General features: G+C 41.8%; 1 protein-coding gene across 4 annotated transcripts; it reads left to right on the top strand.

Moving 5' to 3' along the window:
• Positions 1-783: 783 nt before the first annotated feature.
• On the top strand, positions 784-17,898 carry sytl2b (synaptotagmin-like 2b). Of its 4 annotated transcripts, none has more exons than XM_082503983.1 (20): positions 784-862; positions 2,126-2,278; positions 3,730-3,893; positions 4,200-4,311; positions 5,307-5,355; positions 5,450-5,552; positions 5,639-6,044; positions 6,126-6,331; positions 7,645-10,134; positions 11,391-11,471; positions 11,586-11,636; positions 11,931-12,025; positions 12,117-12,233; positions 13,205-13,374; positions 13,819-13,921; positions 14,022-14,183; positions 14,376-14,460; positions 16,160-16,262; positions 16,353-16,558; positions 17,119-17,898. In XM_082503983.1, the coding sequence occupies exons 1-20, from the start codon at positions 816-818 to the stop codon at positions 17,265-17,267; spliced, it is 5,052 nt and encodes a 1,683-aa protein (XP_082360109.1). In that variant the 5' UTR covers positions 784-815; the 3' UTR covers positions 17,268-17,898. The 4 variants fall into 4 exon arrangements, with proteins under 4 accessions (XP_082360109.1, XP_082360108.1, XP_082360111.1 ...); XM_082503982.1 differs by having other exon boundaries at positions 11,391-11,504; XM_082503984.1 differs by having other exon boundaries at positions 812-960; positions 11,391-11,504.
• The last annotated feature ends 532 nt before the right edge of the window (positions 17,899-18,430 follow it).

The raw sequence follows: 18,430 nt of genomic DNA, 5'->3' as shown, positions 1-18,430 counted from the left end.
ATCCAGCAGATGACATCCTGCTTTAGTAGACAACATAGTCACATGGTTACTAACCAGTTGCCAAAGATTTTTAAGGTCTTTGGTTCAGGACAGTTGTTTTGTTTTTTGCTGTAGGGGTCACAAGACGGTTAAATGATAAAGGGAAAAATATTCCGTAGACTAAGGTTTAATTTGCTGACTAGAGAAGTCAGAGTCTAAAATGTATTAGACCTAAATAAAATCAGCACAATTCATGAGCTATTCAAATATAAAACCTATAACAGGATTTTTGTGCAGCTTATGTCACAGTTCACTTTCCAACCGTTTTTATTTGTGCTCTTCCTAAGCTGAAAACATGAAACCAGGAAGGACTCAGGTGTTGAAACTGTGGCTGTGCCCTGAAACCACATCAGGGTCACCGTGGGAATATTTATGGTCTGCTTACTCCAAATAATTTCACAGCATTCAGAGTGCAGGCGGAAGGGAAAACAGTGCCTTGCTGTAAGCTTGTATTTGAGGTTTGGGCTGTCCTAGAGCCTCGCCTGCCCGTGAGGATGCTCACACCCTTTTGTCAAACAGACCGATGATGTCAACGTGTGTAAACTGGAGACACCTGCTGGACACTACCTGGCATTACACCACTGACTGCATAATTCATTTATATTTAAGTGTTAGATCAGTTAAAATTAAAGCTTGAATTTGACATGAAACACCCAGACATTCACTAAATAAAAATAAATATTTATATAGTTACTGAAAGTCAAATTAAAAACTGCAGCTCATGCTCATCAGATCCTCCCCATGCACGCGCTCTGAGTCCGCCCCCTCCCACGCGCATGTCCGGAGATCCGGCGCATCCAGCAGCAGGAGACCTGTGGAGGAGGTAAAAACTTTATTTCCCGTGTGATTCTCTTTTTTTGTAAAACATGAAGATGGGAAAGACAGAAGCGGGCTGTGAGAAGTCCTCAGGTGTCCTGTAAGGTAGGCAAATATAAAACACAAACAAACGATGTTTTACACTTGTTGAGTTTGAAGTGGAAAGAAAGGAAGTGACACTCTCTGGAGATTTAAGGTAAACCTCTGCCACTCACGTTAATAGGTTAACATGAGACTTCTCAGGTGTGCTTCATTTAAAACCATTTTTTACTCTATGAAACGTTCATGTGCTTAAGTTTGCTCAGCCAAAGAAAACTTTTGCGTCCGCCCTGTTGCTGGTTATCTCTGAAGGAATCATCAGCTGCACAAAGACCAGACGATTCCTCGCGTTACTGTCCAGATGTCAAAGTTTAGTGTTAAAGTATCAGCATCTCTTTCGCTTGATAAACTTTTTTATATAAAAAAGAGCACACCAGCTAAAGTTTAGCACCACTGATAGAATATTTTTTTCTCAGGCACCCTTATTACTCTAAACATAATTTGGGTACTTATTAGAGTAACAGTAAATACGTGCCTGTGGCTCATTAATATATATGACTTGCTTATATCAATAGCATCAGTGTGTAAGCAGCTGTTCCCGTGGTTAAGGAGCTGCTTACTTTCCAACCTGACCTCCTTCTTCAAAAAAGTTCCCATATTCAATATCCAGAAATTCACTGTGTGAGCTTCTATAAGATGTGACTATGAAACTACATACAAGCCAAAAAATAACAGGAGCCCCTGATTTGATCTTTAATATTGATGGTTTTGTAGGTTTAACCTTCTGTGTAAACCTTGTTAAACCTCCATCAGTCACATGATAGAACCATAGCAGTGCACTAGAAGTTTAAAGCAGCTTAAGGCAGCTATATACTTGGGTAAAGTAGAAAATATAGGAGCTACAGCTTTAACAATAACTCCTCTAATGGAATTATTTTCATTGCTTTAAATACTGGACCGGCTTCTGGTTTAAATTGGGAAAAAATGGGCTCCACGTCACTCTTAATGAGAAGCCTGCTGCATAGACAGTGACCACCCTCATTAACTTCTAATGCAAACCCAGTCATTTTGTTCTATAAGCAGACCTGAAATATTAAAGAAACCACTTAGATCAGAGAAGAGCTTCTAGGTGTCACTGCTGGTAGTCCTTCAAGGGGTAAAGAGTTAAGGGTACAGCTCTAAACTTTGAGAACTTTACAGGATCTGAATTAACTGCTGTATACTTTGACAGAACCAGCAACCATTTCCACACCTGTCCGCTGAGAAAAGCAGGAGAAGGAACCATGATAGACCTGAGCCACCTGACGGAGGAGGAGCAGGCGATGATCATGACGGTGCTGAAGAGGGATGCTGAACTGAAGAAGGCAGAGGAGGAGAGAGTCAGGTTGAAATTTGAGTCTCAGTCACGTATGACGATATGAAGTCATATTTTTGGGCGTCCTTTAAGCCACTGTTTACTCGCGTGTCGCTGCTTGGCTCTGTTCTTGACATGCGCTGAGACATTTTGGGCTGACTCTTAAGTTAATGTCATGTTGTTGAGCTAATGTCATTTTATTGATTTAATAAGAACTCCCAAGTCCCTCTGTCACCCGTTCTGTGAGAAGAGGCCTTTGTCGGATCGTCAAAATAATATTTGTCTGCTCATAATCCAATAACACAGTAACAGCTTGGCTGGACACAGACGCTGCCTCCGTAGCTGAGAAACCTCAAAGTGAGATGAGCAATTAGATTACAGCCAAGTCCACACGTGGGAGAGGATCATGCTGGTCTGATGGACAGGAATAGAAACCCTTAAAGGCCTCAGTGATGGGAGATGCATCAAGAGTGTCGAACGTGATGGGGAAAAGAAGTTTAATTTGGTCATATCTTTTTAGGACTTTTAAAACAATTGACATCTGCTGTTTCCCTGTCGTCTTAGCACCTTCGGGCGGGGTCAGAACTTCCTCACTGTGCATATTCAGGGTGTGTGAAGACAAACAAGAAGCTCACATCTTCTCTGGCCTCTCCCATGTCCTGAAACAAAAGTGCACACTTCGTCTTTCAAATTGCAACCATGCGTGCAAACTATCAAAAATCCCCGATGCTGTGTACCCTGTTTTAATTTCATTTTCAAAAATCGAGAATGCCATCAAACAGCGTGCTTTTTGTTGTGGCCTTAATGCAATTGGCCGGCCTGACTTTTTCCATCAGCGGGGGGCTGAATGCTCACTGTGTCTCGGCCAGTCTAGTGTAAAAGGATTAAGCCAACAGTCTGTAATAATGTGCTACCCTTTTTTCACATGACCACCGAGTTCCTCTGTGAAGGAGGAAAGATGAGTTGGAGCAGTCAGCTCAAGGCGGAGGAATTTTTTTGTTCCCTCTTTGATTCAATTTAAAGTTGATGGAAATGTTTTCCGAATTCCTGCACAGTAAAATCAGAAGCTTATCATTAGCTTAAGCTTAAATCTGAAAAATGCTTCACATGATTAAAAACACAAAAGAGAATTTGTGTTATGTTGATTGCATTGTGAACACCTTTAAAAGATTTTTGGGAGTTTGTCTGTCCTTTCTGCGCTCTTGGCTTTGTATTTCACCCCATATTTGCAGGTTAGTCCTGCTCAAAGTGAATTAAAATGGTGTCAGATTTTTCATTCAGTGCAACCGAAAGCGAGCATTGTCTCGCTTTTGCTTTTTTTTGTGTCTGTAGCCATTCAGCAAGACGTGCCACTCAGCTAGGATTAACACACTGCATAAAAGAACTAGAAATTATACAGAAAAAACCTCTCCACTTGAGCGTTTTCACTTCATTTCTCTTTTGTGTATGTCTATTTTATTCTTTTTATTATATCCTAACAGGAAACTGGAGGACATAGTAAACAATACCTCCCAGTCTGACGCTAAACTGAAGTACCTGACAGGAGAGTGGTTTTACGAGGCCAAGTCACGCAGACACAGGGACAAGATCCACGGCTCGGAAATCATTCTGGCTTCCATGAAACAAGGAAAAGCGGCTAGTTTAGGTCTGCTCATTCTGCACTGTTCGCTAAGAGTTTTAAATGCACATTTCGTGCTCAGGGGAAAAAAACTTTTCCTCTTTTTGACCACAGCACCCTGTTATCACAACAGAGGCAAGTACAGATTTTACTGATCTGCTGGATTTAAATGTTTTAGCCTTTCGGAGGTAAATACATACAGAGTGCTGAGGTCAGAAATGAGGCCAGGAAAGAATTCCCTCTCAACGTGTGGTGAAAATCAGAATTATTCTGCTTCATCAACCTGGACAGTGTTGTTATTCACAGACTTTTCCAAACCTCTCTCTCCTGCAGATGGTTCTCTTAGACTTGACAGACCCAAGGTCGCGAGCAGTCGAGCTTCAGACATTGTTCCTCCACTGAAACCTGCCAGACAGCTGGAAGCAGAGCAGCCACAGCAGATTAGGTAAGCAGTTGTTTCCTATAGTGCTGTGCAATACTGCAAATGTTATTATGTCAACACAAAAAGGTTCAGGCATTTCTCATGTTTGAGGTCTATTCAATGATGTCCAAAACAAACTGTATATAAAAAAATTACAAGTATTGATCCTGCCGTGCTAATATCGATCTGATACCAGTACCAGCTTCACTGTGACTCGAGAAACAGACCGCGAAGGATGCGTTCACATGTAACGCTACCAGACACTGATATTATCACTTGAGGCTGAACCAGCTCTGTTTATCTCTCTCGTCACCCTGTCAGTGTGAATATGTACTCGGAGTCTTGTGACTCAGCCTGTGTAAACATAGGTGGTGCTGACAAGGAATACATCTGTTTTATAGCCAGGCAGCAGCTACTGTACCTTCTGGGCAAAGTGTTTAACTCGATAAAACTCTCAGAGCAATTACTCCGATTGGGACATTACGAGATGTTGTTGTTATGTTTGAAATTAAGTTGTGCAAAAAAAAAATGTCAGGATCGTCCTATCCTGTGGTTCTAATTTGAATGAGAAGATTGTTTTTTATTGTAAGACCTTTTGTTAATATAAGACTGGATTAGTCACACAGTTGACTGTGTAGTGAAGTCACTTTGTGCCACACATTCAGCACACTTCTGTTATAGTGCAGTCAATATTTGACTTAGCCCCTCTCAGGTATTTGCACTCTGACAGTGTTGGTTTGCAGTGCATTTATTTCCCATTGCTTCGTTACATCACATGAGATTTAAACGCAGTTAAATGAATTGCATTAGATTAATTTAATTCAGCCACAACATAGACATGTCGCAAGTGTTGTCTCATATGTTTGCTCCTTTGATGTTTGGGTGGTTTGGATGGGCAGACATCTTTTTCTTCTTTAATGTCATTACTCTTTACTGTCGCGAGTCCCAGTCATGCACGGTGTTGTTTACATATTAGATTAAAAATACACCCATTTTTTTTTTTTATTCTTTTTTCCCAGTGATGCAGAAAAAGAGAATCAAAGTTCAGGGATTCGTTCCCCGAGAATGGTACGTGTTGAAAAACAGGCTGGACTTTCTTTTTTCCATTTCTTTTTTCCTGTTGTAGAGTTAACAGCGCATTTCATTCTTTTCTGTCTTCAAGCCGAGGAATAACCCTTTTAACCGTGCTTCCCTTGTTGTTGTTGAGCCTCCTGAAAATAATCATTACCTGTCAGCCAGTCGAGACCAGGAGTCACTGGAGACAGGTCTGAACTGAAATTTGAACATACAGATCTTTGCGGGGCTATCTGAGGGTATCCCGCAGTGAGCCTCTTATCTTTTCTGTCCTCAGAGCCTGTCTCTCCACTGAAGAATCACCCAGCAGGTGAGGCCAATCAGACATCAGAGGGCTCCTCTGTAGGTTTTAGGCCAGTGCCAAAGAAGAGGACCTTTCTCTCCAGACGTCCTCTCAGTCCGTCTGAAAGCAACGGCCTGGGGTTGGATGCTCAGCCGGGGTCAGCGGGGATTATTCCTACACCACGACGGAGGCTGCAGCGGGGATCCAGCGGGAGCTCTAATCAGTCTGGCCTGAAGAGCCAAGATGAAATGCCTCAAAGAAGTGCAGTGTCTAATCAGGTAGCCCGGTCATCCACATCTGCAGATGAAAACTCCTTGCAGTCACTGTGTGACAACTCTCAGGTTTCCTCCAATTCAAGTCTGGAAAGACAGAGAAACCCAGCTTCTATAACAAGAGACAGGTCAGTGGGAAACTTATACTGGGAACCTGTAATTAAACGTTTGCATCCTTCCACTGTAACTCACAACCTGTATATTTTCAGAGTGTCCAGATACACAAGAAGTGATGCGTCCACTGAGACGGGACCATCGCAGAGGAGTGAAGAACGAGATGACCAACCTCAAAGAGAGCTTCCACCTTTGAATTTTGTCACGCTGCCTACCACCAACATTCAGGACAAAGAAAACAACAGCCGTGTGGGGCCAGCGATGAGGCAGGAGGAGCTGAGTTTGCCCCAAAACATTGTGGGTAAGTTCAGTAACAAGGTACGACAGGGCAGGGCTTTCAGGCATGTATTCCTCTTTCAAGGATTGGAGGAGATGAAAAGAGGTGAAAGTTTAAAAAAAAAATGAATAAAATCAGAGAAAAGTCTGAAAAACTGACATTTTTTGGGGGGAAATATTGTTTTTTCATTCTTCATCTTTTATTTATCTTGTGACCCCGAGTGTATCTTCCATTCTGGTATTTTCCAGCAAATTCCAGCAAATCCAATTTAACTCCACTGTGGACGACTATCTAACATACTGATTTGTAGCAAGTATAATAAACACAATATTCACCATTTGAATATTTAAGTACTAAGATTCAAGAATGAGCTCTAAACCATAATTAGGAAAATAAGATTATCTGAATGTATTGGGCAATAAAACAAATATAAGACACAATTAAAAGGGGCGATCGCCTGAATGAAAAATCGAGGGTTTGCTAAGGTCAGCAAGTTTTATCACCCTCTTAAAATGTTGTTAAAATGTTTTACTTTAGACTAAATATGAAATCACACTGCCATCAATATAGCAACACCGCAAAGTTATACTGCTATATGAGGTCTATTTCCCCTTCAGGGTCATTTTATTTTCCGCCTCTGCAAGCTTCCAGCACTCCTACAGTACGCAAGCACTCCTCATGCACTCACACATCTGTGATTTCACCAGAAATTTAACCTCAAATTCAGGTTTAAGGTAACCCGACATTCATGCCGGCGATCATCACCGGTGAAGGAGAGTCTAAACTTGAAGGCGACACATCAAATTAGGAGCTTATCTGAGAGAGAGTCAGTGTTTTGCTTTGTTTTTCACATTTTCTCTACTGTGTGCTGTGAATTTAGTGAGTCAATGTTGAACTCTCCTGTAATGTACCAGGGCAGCCGAAGGAGAACATTGCACCGGCTTATAACAGATAAAAGAAAGAGACAAATTTGGCTCCCACCAACTTAAAGATGAGAAATTTGAAGGTCAGAACCTTTGGGGGCCTTTAAACTTAACTTAATGTGTCAAAACTTCAGGAGATCCAGCAAGCATCACAGTGAACTTGACTTCTGTAGAGTGACTTTAAAAACACAGGAGTGCTGGAATAAGTCCAGAGGTGAACAAGGAGAAGACCTTGAAGGGCAGAGAGCTGAAATTGAAGTCAGAAATGCTTTTTCCTCAGTGGGTTGTAGCGCTCTTTGGTCACACCTTGTACACTAATACTGTTTTATTTATTCATTAAATTGATGTTGTAATCCCGCCGCTTATTGAAGTAGAGCCAAGTATCTAATTCTATTTCCCCACGTTGCTTTTTAGATCCAGATCTCCCTGTATCCTATGATCTCAACTTCGTTGATAAGTCTCATCAGCAAACCCAGAGGTCAAATCATGCAAATGTGTTTAAGCTATCCACTCAGGCCACCAGTCCCACTGGTGAGGATGAGGAATCCATTGCAAAGGTGCTGGAGTGGTTCAGCCGCAGCACGGACAGCAGCGATTGGCTAAATTCAGACGATCCAGTGGTTACAAAGAGCCCTGACAAACATGTGGAAGTTAGTAGATTAAGAGCTGAGGATTTATTGTCGAAAGATGCTGTGGATATGATAAGTGACAGGAAAAAGGAAACGCTTGAAACAAAGAGGAATCATTTACAAAGACAGATCAACAATGACAAAGAGCTTAGAGCCGCTGACAGAAGAGGCAGCAAGGAAGTGATTGAATCACAAGAGGAGGTGAAGACGGGTACCAGAGAGAGAATGCATTCACAAGATGTGAAAGACGATGCCGATGAAAGCCAACCACCTAAAATATCTCATCTGAAGTCGTTCTGGGAGAAAAGCAATACAGGCCCTAAAATACTCATTGGGAAGTCGGTCTCGTCTGGCGACAAAGGTCAAAAATCTGCTCAGCTGACGACAGAGAAAAGGTCTGATATGGCGTTGGTTCCTGGAATATACAGCGGGAATGAGATTTATGATAAATACGCTTCAAATCCAAGTGATGAAAGAGAGCAGCAGCTGCTAATCACTACAGATGTAGGAGAGAGTGTTCATTTAAATAACCACCAGCAAGCAGACAATCTGGTGATTAATTTGCCCCAAGAGGGTAATGATGATTCAACATACAAGTCAGATTATTTGATGTTGCTGTCCAGTGAGAGAAGAGGTTCAGATGCTGAGGTTTTTTGCACAACAAGAGCACCGGCAAGGACGGCCATCAGTCCAGAGTCTGAGAGCATCTTTTTAATCAAACCTGACAGCTTTTCTGAACCAAGAGAAGTCCTGCTGCCAGAAGAGCTCTCAAAAAGTCTCCCCGTGTCTCAGCTGGATACAGACCTTCTAACAAGGGCCAGCCTGGATTCTGAGAAGCTCTGTTTAACCAGAAACAATGTGTACATGGACTATAAGCAACCTGGGAATGATGTGCAGATCACCACAAAAGCACAAATTCAAAGAGGTTCAGGTGAGGATAAAAGCATTCATTCGAGCATGTCTCCAAAAAGAAAAGAGGACTCATCCAATAAAGACAGGACTAACAGTCCTCATCTAAATAGGCAGGCGTTGCAAAACCAAGAAAGCACTGCAGAGCGAATAAAGCAGCTCAAATCCTTCTGGGAGCAGGAGAGGAACAAGCCCATGTTTTATACCGGCAAACCTAGAGCTTTCGGAGATGGTAAGGTGGCTCGTGGAGCAAATCAGGCGAAACTGAATAAAAGATTCACAAAATCAGAATATGACCTGAGGTCAATTGGCAATGAGTCAGGCAGTGACGATGAAAACTATGACAAAAATCATCAAAATTTTTCTATTATGCCGCTGAATCAGAGAATAGACAAGCTGTCTCCGAGCCTCGGCACAAGCCGGGCCCAGTTTAACACTCTACGCGAGTTCTGGGATGAGGCCACATCAGACTCCAAGGGATCATTTTCCTTTGACAAACCCAAAAGCCCCAAAAGGAAAGAGGGAATAAGTGCTCAGCTGTCGTCTCAGGACGTAAAGGTTGTTGATCCAGAGATTTACAGACTATCCTCTGCTGTCGAGAAAACAAGACCAGCCGTGATGAAATCATCTCCACCTCCTCTGAATCGATCAAAGTCGCCACATGACAGACAGACGGGCTCTGGGTCCAGAGCACTGGGTGATGGCAAAAACAACCCACCTAATTATAACTCAACTGAGTCAGGCCAACAAAGATTGTCCAGAAAGAGCTCAAAAGATTCCAGCAGAGAGGAGAAAACTTCAAAACCACAAAACAGCTCAGGAAAAGAGAGTCGTATTCCTAAGAGCAGAAAAGACAGCTTTGGTTGTTCGAGCAGTCGGGGTAATTCTATGCGCCGCGCCACCAGCATGTTCGCTTTGAGCATTCCCGATGAAAAAGATCAAAGCAAACTGAAAATGGATGTCAGCCCTGTTCACTCTCAGAGCAGAAAGCAAAGGCAGAACCCTGAGAAAGCTATAGTGCCGAGACGATCAGAGGAAACGGAGGCTCTGACTCCACGAGCACGCGCCTTTGTTCCTAGAGACTACCGGCACTACCTGGGGATGACGGATAAGACCAGCGTCCACACCTCACTCGCTCCGGCCGTGAAGGACGAGGGGTCAGAGGGCAAATCTGGGTATGAACTGGATCTGACTGGGCCGGTGAGGGCCAGCACACCGGTTAGCTCTGAGGAGCGATACAGCAGGAAGGTCAACAAGATGAGTCAACGCCCCCTGTGGGCAAACTACAGCAGCTCAGACACTGGCCAGGAGTCCTCTGTGAGCAGCACGTCAGAAACCTGGTCCAACTCGAGAAACAGTTCAAATCGTAAGCACCAGTTTTCAATCTGATGTTTTTACTTTCTACTGCAACTCAAAACAAGAACTTCTCTCTAAAATACATGTCGTCATAAAGTGTTTTTTTTTTCTTTCCTTCAGCTACAGTTATGCTTGAGAAAATAGTGGTTGAACAGTGCACTGCAACTGCTATGACCTTGTGATATCGTTACCTTTTGAAATGGGTCATTTGAATAGCCCAGACAGAGACTGTCTATAAGTAGAATACAACCAGCAGTCCCTGCTTCAGAGAGACGCATCGCAGACCAGGTGTGCTCATGTAAATTACAGTAAATCCAAGGTGGCCCGGGATTGTTTGAAGATGGATTATCCTCGCGTCAGGTGATCTGTAGCAACCTATGGGTGACATCTGCAAATAGTACCAGTGGGTTGCTGGAAACATTTAAAGAAATTGAAATGAATTAGTTTGCATAAAATAAACCAGAAAATAAATAAACGAGCATCCCTCCCATTCATCGCAAATATCAATCTAATTTTTTTCAACAGCTGTTTTGTGTAGGTCGTACTCCTGTGTGTACACTCCGATACAGTTTGTCATCATGGCTTGGATCCAGCTGTGTCCTTGACATTGTGTCCGTGTCGGGTTATCTGTGTTGGCAACAGCAAATCTCAGTAAACAGACTGTGTACCTGCAGTCAGCTGTCTGTGTTTAATTTGTGGGCTGGGTAACTTAATTAAAAAGCAAAAACAAAACAACATTTCACCAACAGTAGTTTTATAGAGCTATATAGTATTCTTCAAACCTCAAACCTTGAATTGTTTAAAGGTTAATTTCTTTTCTTTTGTATTTTCATTATTACCTCATTGTAAACCTCAAACTTCAAATACTTCGATTTTCATTTGTGGATTCAAAGTAAATGGAGCTGCAATAATCAGCTGATCAAAAGCTGTTTCATAATCAGCTGTCAAAGATTAGCAGATTAGCCTCTTGTCTTTGCATTGCAATGCCGTTAACCGAAAAACACTGTAGTGGGATACTGTGATTGCCATTTTTCACATGCTTCTGGTTTTTTTTTCCTAGAACAGTTTAAAAATATTTCAGACTATTTATCATTCAAATAAGAATAGATAAACCTTATTTATACCTTTTGTCAAGTCTAAAAATTCCTCCACGCATCCAGGATCCAGACGACAGCCATTAATCAGTGCCCTTAATTTGCTTCATGGTGCTTTCTCAGCTTTCAAGACCATTAATCAGTTAATCAGAGCGTTTTCCGCTGATTGCAGGTGAAAATGATGACTGTGACCAAAATCCTGTAAGGAAAGCACTGCGGCGAGCAGAAGCACGGCCCAAAAATCTGGCTAAAAGTATGGAGGATATCACCGCATCATTATCACCACGTGAGCATGTTCTCAATGCTAAAGCCCGAATCTTCCATTTGTAGACACAATTTGAGATGACTGTAATTCTGTTTCTCCAAGGACAAGAAAGAAGACAGGACTCAACTTCTGACCTCAGGCGCGTTAACGATGGTAGAAACTGCCCTTTTCCTTTCAGAAAGGATTTTATTGCCAAATGTTGAGCAGATTTACAACATTAGGAACTTTATGCGAGACATGATAAGACAAATACTTATCTTATTTTATCCTTCTGAGAACCAAGGGAAAAAAGTATCTCTCAGTTTAACTTTTTCTCTGATTTTTGTGTCTACTACAGAGGACATGCATAATTAGGCTGGGTCTCCGGAGGATATACATTTTCTTGCGATCATAGCGGAAATTTAATCAGTATTTTAATCTTCTGCTTCCCAACTAACCACGCTCTAGCTTCTGTTATTGCATCACCCTCCTCGGCCTTATTTTCGGATCCAGACCACCTGAAGAAGATGAGCAAATCAGTTCCTTCATTCTTACAGAAGGAGGTAAAATGACTTCTTGCATCTTTTAGTCCTGTAGAAAAAAGCCTGCACTGCATCTTCGAGCACAGAGCTTTGTTTGCTGTCTGTGTTGTAGGATCCTGGCGAAACCACTGACTCCACCTGCGAGGACAGTTACCCCCGAGAAAGACTAATAATGGGCAGCTCAATGTCTAACCTCACCATCTCTTCTGGCAGGCCGTCTGTGTCTTCTGTATGTTTATACACAGCAGAATGCATCGCTTTGCATGCGCATTTTTCCCATTCACTTATCTCTCACTTTAACTGCGCTGCTTCTTGGCTTTAAGCTGAACTAGAGAAACCTTTTTCCACAACAAAAGCTTTAAATTAACAATACAGGTGTACTGAAGGCTGCATTCCACTTAGCATTCATGCTATTGCTGGCACAGCCGCCAACATGTCGTGGCCTACAGTGATACACTGACCTCATTCTTTTGTAAACTTTGTTTAATATGAGCATTAATCATCAGTTTTCTTATACTTTGAATATTATGTGAAGTAGAATATCTCCAGTTGTATTGATACTGACATAAATAAATGTTTCTACCACCACTGCCCCCATGTCGGGATGACAGCCAGAATCAGAAAGATCCCAAAGCTGCCAAGCATCTGTGCACTGCACCTCAGCTGAACAGTGGGAGGCTAACCAGACGTGAGCAGATGTGCATTAGCTAAACAAAGTTGGTCTTCAGCCAAATCTTCATTAGTGAACACTTTTAATCAAGCGTAAATTTAAATTTTGTTGTGATTTTACCACTTCTCAGGCCTTAGGAAGCTCCAGTGAGCCCTGGAGCAACAAATGCTGAAATGCTGAGTGAGATATGAGGTTTGTCAAGTAGGGCTTTTTTTAAAGCTTATCCATAGAGATGATTTTAAAGGAGAAAACTGATAGCTCTAAAAGAAATTTGAATCCTCCCCACACCTTAGTGCAGTTCACAGCAACTTTCCAGCGCTAAGGTTTGTAGCACTGATCAGGTCAAAGTATAGAAAAGTGCACTAACAAGAACTCCGGTCACTGTTTGTACCTCACACATTCCTTCTCCGTCTGTACCTGCTGCACAATAAAACTCAATAACCAAAAGCTCAAACATGCATGCATCAGACCGTCTTCTGCTTTGTTTTATAATAAACAATGTTTATCTTCATGTTTGCGTATGCTTTCAGCTAAGTGGAAGTGTGATGACCATGTACAGTGCAGACTTTGCGAATGTGGAGGTCCAGGGAAGCATCCAGTTCTCCATCAACTACGTCCAGCGGCTCAGAGAGTTTCATATTTTTGTGGCCGAGTGCCGAGACTTGGCTGCTGTAGACCCGAAAAGGGGCCGCTCAGATCCGTGAGTGCTACTTCCATACTAGATTATAAACCAATGAAAGGAAACGTGATATTCCTGCATCATGTTTTCACCTGTCCCCACCAAAAAAGGACTCCAGGTTTCTTTTAAGTCACTGTAAACTAATAAAGAGGGGCATATACAGAGTATTGACTGTATATAAGAGATGGCTGTAGCCACTATAGCACTAGCATTTACCTGCAATATAGCAAAGTGGCAAGGTCAGAACAACAGTACATGTGGTTCATGATGTTTCCTCAGCTTTCACTAGAAACTTGAAGTATAAGAAAGTTTGTTTTTTTTCTTAACTTATTGTATTTATCCATTTCTACTATATTCTGTCACCATATCACACAAAAGTTATTATTCATTTTAGCCCATTTTTGGCCACTAACTGTGACTACTTCCTCCATATATTCTGTAAGATTTGTTTTCTTTCCTTTTAAGGTATGTCAAGAGCTACCTGGCGCCCGATAAAGCTAATCTCGGAAAGAGGAAAACATCGGTAAAAAAGAAGACGTTAAACCCGACTTTTAACGAGATCCTCAGAGTAAGAATATGTGGATATTTTACCAACACACAAATATTCCCACACCGTAAATCTTGCCTGACAGCAAATAAAAGCGCCCTGCTCTTTCCTATCCTCCCAGTATCGAGTTCGCATGGAGTATCTCAGGACCCAGACACTCATTCTTTCTGTTTGGCATCATGACACGTTTGGCAAGAACAGTTTCCTGGGCGAGGTAGACGTGGAGCTGTCTAAGTGGGACTTTGACCACACCCAGATGAACTACTTAGCCCTGAAAGCCAGGGTAAGAAAAAAAGATAAACACACACAAAGGCTTCTTTATCTGCGACATTGTTTTCTCATCGCATAACGCCGGTTTATCTGGAGAATGTGGTCCGTCCGCTCATTTATTTTCCAGAGTCTTGTTTGAGTTGGTTATATCAGCTGTCACATGATGAAGTTTTTGGGTGTTTATGTAATGTCTCCCGTGTCTTAGACGACGCCCACGCTAGCGCCATCAAATGACCGAGGAGAGATGAAACTAGCCATACGTTTCCTGCCACAGATCATCCACAGCGAAGGTCTGCAAGTAATCCTCCTCTGTTTTTTATATTAGATTAGCAGTATTGTTTACAGTAGCACAGCAGCCTCTCTCACCTGTTTGTCAAAGCTTCTGTTATTCTGACATAGAGCCAATCAGAAGAAAGTCGGGTTAAAGGGAGACGTGTTAAAAAAGACTTGTGTAACACCCTGTCCTCACATACATGGGTATTTTTCTTTGCATTTTGACTTTTGAAAAACTTTTTTTGGCTGAAGATTTTCATACTCTGCATTTCCTTCTGTGCGAGGAAACAGATTTTGTCCTATAACGTCAAAGGCATGTGCCTTTTTTCCTTTTCTGACATCAGACTGCACAACACATCATTTGTTTTATATGAGGCGATTTCCTGCAGTGGCAGACAAAGGGGCGACCGTGGCTCAGGGGGTTGGGAATCGCATCTGTAACCGGAAGGTCGCCGGTTCGATCCCTGGGCTCTCTGTCCTGGTCGTTGTGTCTTTGGGCAAGACACTTTACCCTACTTGCCTACTGGTGTTGGCCAGAGGGGCCGATGGCGCGACATGGCAGCCTCGCTTCTGTCAGTCTGCCCCAGGGCAGCTGTGGCTACAACCGTAGCTTGCCTCCACCAGTGTATGAATGTGAGAGTGAATGAATAGTGGTATTGTAAAGCGCTTTGGGTGCCTTGAAAAGCGCTATATAAATCCAATCCATTATTATTATTAAAGGCAAGATTTTAATATCTGCAGTTGCATGAATAGAATATGGATGTCAGTGTTTCCCCTGATGTTTAGGAGAAGTTGAACCTCACTCTTGAGTCAAATGTAAAACTCAAGCCTTCCGCTTGGCTTCTGATTGGCCAAGATTTCTACATCACCAAATGCTTGATGTTTTTAATCTGGATGGAGATATTTTTCACAGTGCTTCTGTTTTTTCTTAAAATGATGAAAGTTGACACCTGCCCATCTAAAAACAAACAAACCATGTAATGTGAACGATAAATAAGAATTATTTTGAACTTTTAATCATGTATGAGTATAAAGGTGGAGTTCTTAAGGAACTCTTTGTTTTGAGTGACCTAGCCAAAGTTTGGACTTAAATCTGATTGGTGTGACCTTAAAAGCCTTTTCATGCTTTAAAACCTTCAACTGTGGCTTGCTTAAAACAATTCTGCAAAGACGAACGAGCCTGAATTCCTCCACAGTGATATGAAAGGCTTATTACCAGTTATCACAAGCGCTCGATTGCAGTTCTTGCTGACACGGGTGCCAGAACTAGTTATTAGATTTAGGGGTGTAATTACTTTGCCAGGTAGGTTGGTAAACTCGCCCAGAAGGGTGATGACAATATCCCATCAGCCTTTTGCAGCAGAGGAGTAAAAACTGCATTTTGTATTTCCTTGGGTTATATTTGTCTAATATTTAAAATGTGTTTGATCTGAAACGTTTAACAAATATGACAAATATGTAACAAACCAAAGAAATCGTGCACAGTAAATACTTTTTCACAGCACTATAGCTGACTATCACTGTACAAAGTGTGTGCAAGAATCAACCTAGATTACCAGTTAAATAAAAGCAGGAAAGAAAAGCATCATTTAAATCCAGTAATAAAATGTTATGTATTAACCTCCCTTACTGCAGTATGTTTTAGTTTTTAAGTTCAGTCTTATACTTGTGTAGAAATACCAGAGTCATAAAAATGTAATGTCATTTTCTTTAAAGGTGTAGCTAAAGACAGTTGCAGCACTGGAGAGATTCACATTTGGGTGAAAGAATGCAAGAACCTGCCTCTAATCAGGGCTACCATCGACCCATATGTAAAGTGGTATGCACAGCTGATTCATCTCAAGTTAGTTATTTAAGGGGTTCTTCTGTATTAGTCACGACATGTTTTCTTCTGCCCGCTCATTTGAAGCTTCGTCCTGCCAGACACGAGCAGGAAAAGTCGCCAGAAGACGCGTGTGCTGCGGAGGACGGTGGATCCGGTGTTTAACCACACGATGGTGTATGATGGCATCAGAGAGGCTGATCTAACAGAGGCATGCGTGGAGCTCACTGTGTGGGACCGAGACAGGCTCGCAAGCAACCTGCTGGGGGGCCTGAGGCTGGGGACTGGAACAGGTAGGCTACTGATGGAAGAAGTACTTATGAAAATACGCAACCTGATGAGATACACTCAGCGGCCGCTTCATTAGGTACACCTGTTCAAGCACTGCAAATGCAAATATTGTATTGGCGACACATGGTATCAGCTCGGTGCTTTCAGTCGTGTAGACATCATGAAGACAACCTCTGTTAGATGGGATAGACAAAGTTTCCAGCTGTTGTGAAGTTATTGGAGCTTTGATGTTTACATTATGAGTGAAAGCAGTAAGACTTGCTCATTTTAGTATATATATATGTGAAATGTCTTTAATCTTCAATGCTTTGATCATTCTTGTTGGCTGGTTGCATGCACAGCCTTTATAGTCTGCGAAACATAAAAGTGTGCAGAATGTAATTTTCAAAAACAGAATGACATAATGTGAGTAGTGTTTCTAGATCAAAGTGTGTAGAAAGAAAACAAAGGCTTTATATGATGTAGATAAGAGCTAATTATTCTAAGAAATTTAACAGTTTCATGCTGGAAAGATGATTTTTATTTTTTTTTTGGTGCTTTTTTTGTCTCTCCCTCTCTGTAGGCAGAAGTTACGGAGCAGTGGTGGACTGGATGGACTCGAGTCCTTATGAGGTGGCGCTGTGGGAGCGCATGATGGCTACCCCGAATGAATGGGTGGAAGCCGTACTCCCGCTGAGAATGCTGAACTCTGCAAAAACCGCTTTCAAATAAATATCTCAAACTGTGACGAGATTACAGACGAGTATAAAGTAAAACTGCTTTTACATTTCAAAGTTTAAAAATAAATGAAAGGCAGCGGAGTGAAACACTGGAGTCATCAGTTTGGCAGAAATTTTACAGAAACCTGTGGGCCACCCAGCATAAAGGTGGTATGAACACTTAGAGAAACCTCTGGAGGGTGAGTTTTGTTTTTAGACTCATATTCTTACACAGCTATGAGAATTAAGAAGAGGATCGACCAATGCCGACATTATTTTTATAATTCCAGCACCTTAAAGTTGTTTGTTCTGTTCTAATGCGACACAGTAACATCACTTTCACCTGGTCTTTTGCCGAACATTAATAAGACACTGGGTATTTTTTATTTGTATTGTTATTTGGAAGAACTTACACTTAGTATATACCACAAGTTATCAATGTTATATCACCTGGAAGTGCCAATATAGCCTTTGTTTACTTAGCTGAGTCTTCAGAAAACATGGCTTCTTGGACTAACAATTATTGACAGTATTTTCAAAAATATAATTCAATCCAAAGACAGATCTCACGTGTGATGAACTGTTAAAGTGCCGTGTTAATTATATTAACCACAAGTGCAATAAAAGACATTTAATACAGATCATTTGAACAAGTCTGTCTTTTTTAATTGTTCAGTAAAATATAAGAAATTTAACATTTAACAGCAGGTTTTTCTTAGTGTTTTTTGTTGAGCTCTGAAATATCTCAACTATTTTTGTACAACCGTTACAGATGACAACAAGCCAGTGCACTTCTACTGCCGGTCCCAGGCTCAGATAAATGTGGAGGGTTGTCAGTGAAGGTATTTTGTGTAAACTCTATGCTACTGTTGGACAAAACCAAAGGAGGAGGAGTGGGGTGGCGGGTGCTTGGAGGCAGTGAGAGAGAAGGAAAGGTTGGTGTATAGAGGTGGTAGTAGGGATTTTAAAAGTAGCTTTAAATGTAGAGAATTAGCTTATGTGATGTGGAGTCCTACAGAGGTGTAGGTATGCGCTGGAGAAACAAGGAATAAAGGTCAGTTGAAGCGAGAGAGGGTATACGCATCGATAAGAGGGAAGCTGTCATGGTCTGGCAGAGGCAGACTGTATGGAGTGACGCAGAGGACCCAAAATGCAGACAAAATAGAGCGTGGAACA

This window comes from Aulonocara stuartgranti (genome assembly GCF_965226115.1).
Source record: "Aulonocara stuartgranti genome assembly, chromosome: 14".
Lineage (NCBI taxonomy): Eukaryota > Metazoa > Chordata > Actinopteri > Cichliformes > Cichlidae > Aulonocara > Aulonocara stuartgranti.
Note: the sequence above shows the minus strand (reverse complement) of the source record. Positions and strands in the feature narration are given on the sequence as shown.